This window comes from Myiozetetes cayanensis, unplaced genomic scaffold (assembly GCF_022539395.1).
Source record: "Myiozetetes cayanensis isolate MyiCay16 unplaced genomic scaffold, myiCay2020 scf7, whole genome shotgun sequence".
NCBI lineage: Eukaryota > Metazoa > Chordata > Aves > Passeriformes > Tyrannidae > Myiozetetes > Myiozetetes cayanensis.
This window is the reverse complement of record NW_026087964.1, coordinates 25,290,995-25,302,726: the sequence shown is the minus strand read 5'-3', so window position 1 is coordinate 25,302,726 and position 11,732 is coordinate 25,290,995. Positions and strand designations below refer to the sequence as shown.

The following is an 11,732-nucleotide window of genomic DNA, read 5'->3' as shown; positions in this document are numbered from 1 at the left end:
ATACTGTAAAACTAAGAAATGCTGAACTCACAGAAGAAGTGCAGTAGTATATATTTAACACCAACACATTTCATTTTCCTGGAGTACTGATGTAGTCCCAAATCCTGTAGAACTGCTGAGCAAGAAAGTGGGTAGACCAATACATTCAGCACAATGTCAATACTAATACAGCCCAACAGTGATATGAATGCACTCTGATGGAGACATGACGTGGCACAGAGGACACAGGATCAGAGCTATTATTTCTATTTAGAACCTACCCAGGCAGTTCACTAACAATATTCTACCAGTGGAACCTACTTCACTCAGCATTTTTCTCATGTAATCAGAATTCATCCATGTTCCACTTAGAGCTAGAGAAGCAGCTTAGGAGCAATCCTAGCCCACTAAAGTCAGAAGCAGGTTTGTTATCAGCAGAACTGAGATGAAATTACTGCCCACTTGTCAGACAAGCAATATAAGAACACATTTGGCCCTTACCTAATAACACTCAGATCATTCAGTCTGGACATTGCTGAAAGTTTTAGCATTTAAGGACAACTGGGTTTTACTTACTTATGCATTAATTTACTATAGACTTTTCTGAGCACATTAACTATGTCTGTAAGCTATTAAAATCTGGGATCATGTGGATCTCTTCTGGAAATTATATTTACCTAAGGTGGGCCTCATCAAAACAGAAAACAGTCAAGAGGGACCTTCACCATGCTTTGAGTGAGGTAATCAGTTTTCTTATGAGATGATAGAGCCGTTACAGATCTAGGCAGCCACCACAAATAGATGGGAGACTGCATACAGGAATAAAGGTTTGCTGTGCAGACCTCACAGTCATGACCTCTGCTGACTGATCTCCAGTCTATGAAAATTATGTTACATAGTGCTTATATATCCTCAGAGTATATTTGGGAGGGGAAAAAAAAAAAAAAAAAGGCAGTTTACCAAACCTCCCCTCTTCCTCTCCCAGGAATTTATTAAGAATACAATCCAAACTTGTATGAAATGCAACGTAATGGCATTAGCTCAGAACAAGATAAAATCCAATACAGAAATAAGTCATTGTGAAAAACATCCCCAAGCAAGAATCTCAAAAACAAACAATGCATGGGAAGTCTATAAACACAAAAATGTTTTAAGGTATCTCAGTAGCTTTGAGGTGACAGCTGTTAATCAAACAGCTGAGAGTGCAACAAGTTTTCATTGGATCCTGACAAAGATTCAGTCTCTTGCAAGGATAGTAAGTCTATACTGTAAAGAGAACGGACACCTTTCCTTTCTCAGCTTTTCCAAATTTCATCAGCCTGCTTGACCATACACCAAATATGCCACAGTCAGATTGCAGAAGTGCAGATAATAGAATCATGATGTTCTTTCTCACAGTTAACTAAACCCAGCTGTCAGTTCAGATTAATAATATTTAATAAATATTTTTATATATGTGAGATAGAGTTTCTGCATGCTGGAGTTTAGGGATGAAGTTTCAGAATTGGATATAGAATGATCATAATCTTCCTCTTCCTTACTTTTCAGGAGCGCTGAATATCCACTGGTATATCTTATCTGGAAGCAATTGACTTCTCTTCTAAAATCCTCAAGCTACCCCAGAAATTCCCAACAAAAGAGGCAGGCTTCACTTGTCTGACACAAGCACGTGTCAAATGAGGTGTGGAGCTAAGCACAATCCATGCAGGCTCTGCAATGTGCCAGCACGGGTACTTTGGCACAAAGCTTCTAAAACTGGAGCCTGAGAATGCATCAGGTGCCACCCACTCAGACGGGAGCAGCTGGACCCTGTGATGAAGGGAGTATTGCCAGTTTTCTGAAGTATAGCTTATACACATTGCCTGAGAGCAATAGCCCCAGGCTGTATTGAAACTAATATTCAGAGTGGAATAATATCTTAGAAGTCTCAGATGTATGCTTTTTTGGCCATACATTTATTTTCAAATGCCCACGGGGACTGCAAGTGGTACAGACCCAGAAAAAATAAAGTATGAAGATCCCAAGATATAAGGGAGACAAAAATGATTGCTCTACGGACATTGTTCCAGTAAATAAATCTATAATGCATTACCATGTGGCAATTTACTGCTGGGCAGCTGCATCAAAAAATACTCAGTACCATCAGGGCTTTCTACTGAACAACCCCAAATCAATCTACTTATGCAGCATAGACTGGAAAAGTTTGGCATTTGACTCCTGTTGCCTTGTATTCAAACCTATTTGCTAAATAATAGGGCAGACGTCTTAATTATGTAGGTCTGTTTTTCCGTAACAAAAGGGGTTTGGTTTTGGGTTGTTTGAGGGTTTTTATTGGGGGGGGTGTGAATCTGTGCAACTCCATTAAAGGTCATGAAATCACACCAGTTGAAGATGTGCCCTGCATTGGCAACCACTGACTATAAATGAAGCCTAGAAATGGAGTAACTCTGTGCTAACAAGGCAATTAGCCTACTTTAGGCTGCTTCTTTTGGCAATTTCACTACTGGTCTTCTGAAGCCAGGTGTTTTTTATCCACAGCATGTATAACTTCACATCCCACTGAGAGGGATGAGATTATCTGAGTGTAAAGAACAATATGAGGGCAACTGCTGCAACCTAGTACAGATGGATAATGATGGGGTACCATGCTCAGTAAAATTTATCTTACAGGGAATGGCAAAGTAGTGTTAGCAATCTGCTAATATTTAGGTCTCAAAAGATTCATTTAAACCGCAAAGACAGGAATTTGTATTTTATGTACAAACTGGGTTTATCCTCTTCCTATCTACATTATTTAACACACCATTTAATATATATTCTCATGTCAGTGAATAAGAAAAGTAAATATGACAGCTGACCAGATATGCACTGGATTTTTTATTACTTTTATCTTAGCTTCCCAAGCTTATCAAAAAGATATATGTATCTCAAGTATTTGATATTTTATAACTTTTACATAATACTGATACTCTCACAAATCCCTCTGACGTCTATATACATGTAACTAATGAAAAACTACAGCAAAGGAAATTAAGTATTCGTGAGAGCTAACACATAAAACTTAACCTGAGAAACAAATTGAATTATTTTTAAAATAAAAGTCCGAAATACTGTTCAAAATCTGTTCTGTCATTTGCTCTGAAATACAAACCTCAAATGACAGAATATGCAGAGCTTGTTTTGTACATAGTTTTTGCCCATTAACAACTCTACTCCCAACTAAGTAGCACTGGGGCCATGCTTGCCCCCAGTTCTGCAGCATGCACTCTACCAGTATATAGCCAAGTACAATTTTAGACATAGTGTCTATGTCTCATTAACAGGACTTGAAGAACAGGGAGCAATGTGACACACTTTCAGATTTAAAGAACAAAGACTAAACTTTCTACTGAGAGGATATTTCTCATAAAAGATGCCCTGATCCTTGTCTTATAAAAAGGTTTTATTTCTCAATAGAAAAGTATATCTTAAAACACAATTATTTGATAAAAGCAATATAAAACTCTCCCGTTTTAATTTCATAAAAGTTTAACAAAACATAAATACTTTTTACCACTTATATTCCTATATACAGACCTTGCATTAACTATTTAAATAGTCAGAGAGATAATAACAAATCAGAAATAAATGGTACACAACTACAAGATTTGAATTCCATGTCACACTGCACAATCACAGTAAAACAAGGAGCAGCTTAAAATCTTCAGTCACTGGATTCTGCTTTGTTCTCTTTACAGCTATGTTCCTCTTCTTTCTGCAATAATGCACCAGTTTCCATGGTCATAGCAGGAAGAAAGTATCTGAAGCTCAGGCACGTTCTCTTCTATCAGAGAACACAGCTCCCCTTCCCGAAAAACATGGTAATAACGCATGAAGGCTTTTGTATCCAACATGGCATCAGTTTGGTCCCCAAGAGACACTACTGAATCCAAAGCCGAGTCAGTGGAGTCAGTTGTTGAAGTTCTTTTGAAAAACTTATTGGCATCAGACCTACCAGCACCATCTTTATTACAACCACAGCTGCATTCCCTGTCTTCCACTGGGCCATTTTTAACTGAAGCTTTGTCATCCTTGCTCTGAGCTACATTTTGGTGTCCTCCATTTAAACTTAAATCCTTCAGTGCATCTGTGGCTGGTGACCACTGTGGTTTTTTGAGAGACAGGTTTTCCACGAACACATCATCATCATCTAAACTTTGTTCTTTTAACAGTGCCCTGTGGGGACCTAAATCCAAACTGCAGTGTCGCGAATGCTGAATGGGTACAGTACTGTTTGCCCATACCCCTTCATGTTTCAGGTCAGTACTGTTTGCCCATACTCCTTCCTGTTTCAGGTGCTTCATTTTATCACTTTGCTTTCTCAGGGCTGATTCGTCAAGGGATCTGGAGAAAAACCATGAGCGGAAAGATCTTCCCAGAGCACTGTAAAACCTGTTTTCTTCTTCAGAAATTTTCATGCAGCACGCTCTGGGTAAGCAATGGCCCATACTGTGGGAATGTTTTGAATCAGTTTCTGGATGCAAATTGGTTTGGTAGCTGCACTCAGAGATGACGAGCTGTGCAGGGTGTATGTCTTGGCCTTTTGCAGTATGCACAAACTCACCCTTATCTCCGGGTTGATTTGATTCTGAAAAATGGCGTGAGCACAAGGCCTTATTCCATGGAACAAATACGTCTTGTTTCTCAAAGTGACGATTCTTTTGTTCCATAGCCCAAACATAAATCATTATCTGGCCTCCAGGTATCAATACCCTTGCCATTTCCTTTATTGCTTTGATTCTTCTTTGTTTAGTTGAGAAATGATGTATCACTATGAAAAAAAGAAATGTACTGAATATCAGTAAGGACAGGGCATTTTCATCTTCAACCTGTTCTACATGCTTAATCATTTTAGCACCTCATTCCAAACATCACTTGCTGCAAGTCAGCAAGTCAGTTGAATTTATTGGTACCACAATGCAAGTTTACCCCAGAATGCTCTCTTTTACGATTATGTTCAATGGATAAAAATAGGAAAATCCCAAAGAAGGAAATTAATCTCATCCCCCAAAAAGGATTCAAGAAAACTCAGGCACATAAGCTGGAGGTTTGTGTTTCTCTGCATCTATTAAAGGTCATAACATGACTAGCTTTCGCTTAAATGCCTGGCCTTTAGGTGAGTTAGGTAGTATCAAGGTTGACTTTAGTTTCTGGCACACTTTTCAGATTTATCTTACTTACCTTTCTTACCTTGAAAATAGAAAAAACTTTTTGCCACATAATAAATACAGCAAAATATAATATCAGTAAAAAGAAACTCTGTTTTTTTATATCAGCACACTTTCAAAGAGCTGGGGAGAAAATTAGGACAAATATTTCCACTGTTTCAATTTTGTAAAATTAAGTTTCATTTTTGTAAAAAAGAATGTCTACATTGCATGTCTGAGCATGATGATTTTTTTACATTATGGTATGCTATTAAAAATAAAAAGTCAAATTCAAAATAAAACTATTGATCACTATATTTGGATTTTCTTTCCAGGATAATTTCCACATTTTCAAGTTTCACTCTAATGTGAAACAAAGCTATATTTCAAGATTTCTACATTGTTTCTATCTTCCTATTCACCTGGAATAGGAAGGAGCCATTTTTAACAGTCAGAGAATAGCTAAGACAACTATTTTCTCTCTAAAGACAGTTATTTTCTCTCTAAACTCTCAGAAGCATTAATTTGTACTGCACTTGGACACATTGGTCATGTTGTTCTATATGTCATCAGTACTAGATTTGATTCAATCAATGATGTAAAGAGGACTGATTCCATAGTTTGTTTCAAGTAGAGTTGGAGCCAGACACTTTTACATGCAAAAAATTCAACCTACCCATGTAACAGCATATAATAATAGTATATGTTCTTAGCTGAAGACATCTCTATACATTCAGAAAATTTAGATTATCTTTATATGTGCTGCTTGACAGTAGCCAATTCTACTGGTAGATATAGTGTTATTTCAACACTGCAGTTATGAACAGTGCATCCAACTAGCCCTGTCTTTATTCAAAACTGGTTAAATTACCAAGGGGAAAAAAAGTAGTTTTATTACCACAAGCCAAGAAAAGCAATCTTGGCAGTTGATATTAACTAGGCTCTCACAAGCTGCTGAGAACACCAAACAGGCAGCTCTGAGAAGGGTTCCCTGTGTATGTGGTCAGTGTTTGTTTCCAGGTACTCCTGACTCTGGTCATATTTTTCTCGAACTTTGGAAAAAAAAAAAAAGCTTAAAAAATTCAATTGCTTGCACAGTGTGGGGAGAAAGAAACTGATCTGTTCTCTCATACTGAAGTTAGGCCATATATCACCACAGATCCTCCTGCAAAATTTTATCAAAACTGACGGAGACAGCATAAGCATGCAAGCTCAGTTTACAAGAAAGAGGTGCCAATCAACAAACAGAATCTGTGCAAGCTCTCTCTGAGCAATTTATTTAATGGTTTAAATATTCTTCCTGGTTAAAATTATAGAATCACTTTGAGGGTTTTGCAAAAAAATAAATCCTATAAACATTATTATACCAGCAAAGACAAGAAGTGTACTTGAGTACATACATAAATACTTGTTTTTCTCTGTAATGGGATGAAAACCACTTTATTTAGAATTAGGTGGACACAGGCATACCATGCCTCTGTTCAAGAGGGGTTAAAATCCATTATTGTTAAAGGCACTGAGATAGCATGTGAACTTTTAAACTTGTCAGGTTTATAATTGATATAAACACTAGATAGGTATGTTATCCTTCAAAGTCAGCTGATCTGATAGCCCTGAAAATATGCTGCAAGACCTAAAATGTCAGTAGGGCTCACTGGTTAACTAGCCAACATGAAAGCATAGTAATATCACTACTGCTTGCATATTAGTCACTGTTCCTTTCCACCTGCATATGTGAAAAATACATTTTAAAATACATTTCTATCACATTTCAAATAGTTTGTTGATTGTTATCAATAATAATTATCATTCCTTATATTTTCGCTGATACACTGAAAAACCCTGAAAGAAGTTCAAACAAGGGTAGAGCTAAAAATGCAGACTGTAACTGGACACCCCACTTTTCATCTACACTTTGCAATTTATACTTCTCAAACTATGAGTAATATTTTCAAAAAGAGAGGCCAGACTGGTTAAGATGTTGAGATGCTTCGCTTATTTAAGACAACAGTGCTTGTACAGCTCTAAGCTCTTATTTCATGACTAAGAGAAATCTGAATTCATAACACATATTAGTTAACATGAGTTTCGAGTTCTGCTATAGAGAAAGCTTTCGTTTCAATGTATTTGCTGATCAAAACAGATCCTATGGAGGAACCAAGAGTTTATCCTGACCACCTAATCTGTTTAAACTGCAAGCAACCTTGTTTATATTAGTTTTCACTTGTTTAAAATGCATGCTGGAAGGAAATCTTTTCTCCACCGGGTGAGCAAAACCACATATAAACAAACAAATGATCCACATATTTCCTTGGTCAACAGAGCCTCTATGTAATGGAATTTTTTTTTCGTGTTTACTACGTTCATTTCAGTTATATCTGCTGTGATTCTAAAAGAACTGTTTCAAAACAATTAACTGAAATGAAGCCACATGGAAAGAAAAGAACCCTCAGAATTTCTCATTTGCTGTGGGCCAGGATGCATGTACGTTGTCTTACCTCCAATGGAAATGACTGCATTGAAGCACTGGTCCCTAAAGGGAAGGTTAAGGTTGTCGCACACCAGAACTTCATCATCTTTCTTCCTTGCAATCTCTACCAGTGCCTCACAGTAATCACAGCCGAGATTATACACTTGACTGTTGACACTGAGATACTTTCCAGTTCCACAGCCTAAAAAAAAGAATACTAGATCAGAAGTCCTATATTCCAAACATTTGCTATTCCTCCCAAAGCAGGGAAAATAATGTGAGGGCTTTCCTCACATCCTAAAGTTTCCTGGAAAACAAAATGAGGGCTTGTGCCTACTAGCCTAACTGCTGCAGAGTTCATTTGGAGTGTTTGAAGTTATATGTTCACACCATTAGGATTGTAACAGTACCAACATCACCAATAAAAATACTCATTGCAGAGCCCTGTATAATAGCAGGCTCTATGTACTTCTGTGGGGAATTAAGGATAAGTTCAGGTGGGAGAAGGAAGCAGTGGTCCTCTGTGGCCACTACTGCACATCTTAGAGTAAAAAACCAACTATGTTGTTTCACACTGAGCCTTTATATAGCCTGGTATCCTGCTTCCAACAAAGAGCATAAATGGGCGCCCAGGAGAGTGTAAGAAAAAGGTAAGCATTATGGCCCTTTTCCTCAATACCCTTCCAGCTTCCAGCTACTTTCTGTTCAGGGGATTTCCTGAAGCCAGCGTGTTTTGTTTTCTTAGTGACCTGCAATAGATCTCTTTTCCAAGTCCTTCCCTAGTCTTTGCTAAACCTCATGAAGTACATCTCCAGTGCATGTGGTTTCTCTCCAAGAAGTCCTAAACCACAGATGCCACTGACACAAGTCAGAAAGGAAAATTTTAAATTCAGATGTAGACTTGAAAAATAACTGTAAATCATAAAAATTCCTGCCATGTTGCAGACACATCCTCTTTCTGTCTTTGTGCCAATGCATTATAACCCATGCAAATGTAATGAGCTGTTCTAGAACGTCTTCCACATAAAAGTCTGTCTTCTCAAGGACTGTGCTGTACTTAAATTGAAATCTTGCAGAGTGTTCTTCAGTGTTGTATGCATAACAGGCACTTTTCAAAATCGTATTAGGAATCATTCACTGCAGTTCTAGGTCAGTAGTGAAGGATAATTTCTGAAAGCTGACAGCCAAGCAACGGGGTAGCAGCCTGGCAAAGAGAATCATCTCAGTATTGGAAATTCAGTTTAAAGGCCTGGAGTTATCTTTAGAAACATCACTGCTTCTTGCAGCATTGCTGTTCTCAGTGATGTTAATGTGCACCATTATCTAGAGAGACAGCACAGGAGCTGTTGCGGAACAGAACAACACTTTAGTGGTGAAAAAGAGCATATTTCTAAGCTAAAAGCAAGTGCTATTCTTTGAAGTAACTTTTGAGATAAATGGAAAACATTAATATTGCTTAATGCAGTTCAAGAAATATACACAATAAAACATGAAGCTTGGCATGTTAGTTAAAAAACTTAGTTATGAAATTTTGTATAAAGTATTATTCATTATCATGTTTGCTCAGGAACATATTTATTCAACCATACATTAATTTAGAAGATTCAGTTGCTTAATACGTGGCTTCTGGTAAAGTGCTTTTTAATCATGGGGAGTTTTCAGAAGTGGAGGGTCCTCCCTGGAATGAAGCTAAATAGTCTTAATAATCCCAGTATTCTAAAAACCTGCATTTACCAGAGATTCACTTATGAATGAATTATCAGGAGGGTGAATTCCTTCACGAAACTAACAATGGCCAAGCTATTGTCATGACTTTGCTGAACGAAAATTTATAAGGCAATTAGACAAAATGATATTTTAATAAAAGGTGCTATTAAACTGAAAAGGAAATTATCAATTTAAGATCTCAGTTTTAAAATTTTAGTGCCACTAGGCACTAGTGCCTCTTTAGTGCCACTCCTCCCTAAATAGATACCAAAAATAAACACAATAGTCAGATTCCTGTAGATCTTAATAAACCTCATAAAAGGAGATACCTTGTGTGCCTTAATGGGAATATTCTTATTGGCAACTATAAGCACCTGCCTTCTCTGCAGATGAGACTGTTAACAGGGTGACCTTAAGCTTTCAGCAGTCATTGATGATAAAGCCTCAAAGAACTTCAGCTAAGCTTCAAATGATTTCTATTGAGGTGACAACAATTCTGGTTGAGAAATAGCAGTTTAGGGTGACTGTTGAATGAGTGTATGTCATAAGAATATTTCCTGAGATTATTGGTGAAAATGGTGCAGACATATAAAAATAGCTACAGCAGCAGAACTACATATTACCTATTGATTATGGCCTAAAGCTTATTCCAATAATGTTTTTCTCTGCTAGGATAAGACAGATACATATTTTATTGTGTACATTTGTTAAACCTTGCTGTGTAAAAGCATTTTATTAGTTTAAACATTGAGGAAAATACAATGGGGCAAAAGAGCATCTGTTTTGCAGTGATGTGCTGTATAGCACCAAAGTCATAACACAAGGAAAGGAAACACTCCAGCATCTGGAAAACCTAAAAAGTCCCTAGAAGGAACATAAAATCAAGCTATAAAAATCAAACATGTAGGGAAGACAACGCCATAGAAGGAAATCATAGTTTTGGTGTCTGTATTTAGGATCATAGGGAGATTCTCAGATTATAACTATTTTTAATATTTTAGATAGCATTCACATCAGAAGACTTCTCTTAATATAAAGCCTTGATAGGAGGAGCTTTAGAACAAATGAACAGCAATAAATTGCAGACCAGTAGTACATAAACCAAGAGATCTAAAGAAACTGAAATATGAAATAATTAGCTATTAACATAATTTTTTGAAGAGTTCCAGGGGAATGACAGACCATTAAGCCTATGGGGAAACTGATAGATTAAGGCTTAGCTCAACAAAATAAGGGAAAAAATTATTAACTGTCTACCTGATACACTGCCAGAGAATTAAAACAAGTGGTATACGGCATCTAGTAGGGGTTTAAAAACAATTTAAAACCAAATTTAAATAAGTTTTAAAAGCAGTTATCTGAAGGTTACATATGATTAACATACAAACAAATAAATCTTACAAGCAATCTTTCATGCCATCTGAAAGAACATCTTACCAATATCAACAACAAGACTGCCAGGCTTTTGTTCCAGCAGGAAGTTCCGAACACGAGGCCATGCTTTGCTCTGCAGATCACTAAAGTAGGCAGCTGTATTTTCATACACACTGTGCACGTGCTGCTTTTCTAGCTGGGTAGCCTCATGTTCCATCCTGAAAACAGAATGAAGATTATAAAATGTAAAGTGTTGCAGTGTAGATTTTACATTTTATAAGCATGCATAATTCAGGACCTTGTAAGTTTACATTCATAAAATCATTACATCCATCTAACAGCCATATTTATAAAATAGTCTGTACTCAAAGGATATGATTTTATTTCATGGAAGTCAAGAAAAAATGCGAATGTATCATCTTGCCTGAGCATGATATAACTGCACATGCCTATTAAATCATATGCACATTCCCAAGTTCATCAAAAGCTTATTTGGCACAAAACAGAGTCTGTATTCAGCAGAAGTACAGACTGATTCTAGAATCACAGAATCATTTGGTAGGAAAGACCTTTATGATCATCAGTCCAACCAATTAGGAACAGGATGCTACAAACCAACTTTTCAATTGTTGCTAATGTGAGTAGGTTGGCAAACTATAAGTGTGTTACTGAAATATAGCCTGGTCCCTGAAACCAAAGCCCCCAAATCACACATAAATTATCTGTGGTTTATCAACCCTCTAGAAGTGACAAATTGGCTAAAATTTTTCAGCAACAAAACCATGATTTTCCTACTCCCACTCCACCATCTTAATTCCTTAGCAAAGCACTTTATTTTAGTGATTCATTTGAAAAGTAGTATCTTCTTAAATGTTTAATATTACTTCTAAGCTCATATAAAACAAGTAGATGCAGATACTGAATCCCTTCATACCGAATCTTACACCTTCCTTAATATATCCCCTCATTCAAGTACCAACCAGGTCAGGCTTTAATATCTGATGGAGGCTGACGGG

At 36.9% G+C, this 11,732-nt stretch overlaps 1 protein-coding gene across 3 annotated transcripts in view; it reads right to left on the bottom strand.

The window, feature by feature from the left end:
- Positions 1–2,843: 2,843 nt before the first annotated feature.
- Positions 2,844–11,732, bottom strand: part of TRMT9B (tRNA methyltransferase 9B (putative)) — a 62,234-nt gene continuing 53,345 nt past the window's right edge. For all 3 annotated transcript variants that reach the window (XM_050338881.1, XM_050338879.1, XM_050338878.1), the window contains 3 exons: positions 10,780–10,934; positions 7,664–7,837; positions 2,844–4,789 (listed from right to left, as the gene is read on the bottom strand). In XM_050338881.1, coding sequence (XP_050194838.1) covers positions 3,717–4,789; positions 7,664–7,837; positions 10,780–10,933 — 1,401 coding nt within the window. In that variant the 5' untranslated portion in view covers position 10,934 and the 3' untranslated portion in view covers positions 2,844–3,716. The remainder of the gene's footprint in view (positions 4,790–7,663; positions 7,838–10,779; positions 10,935–11,732) is intronic.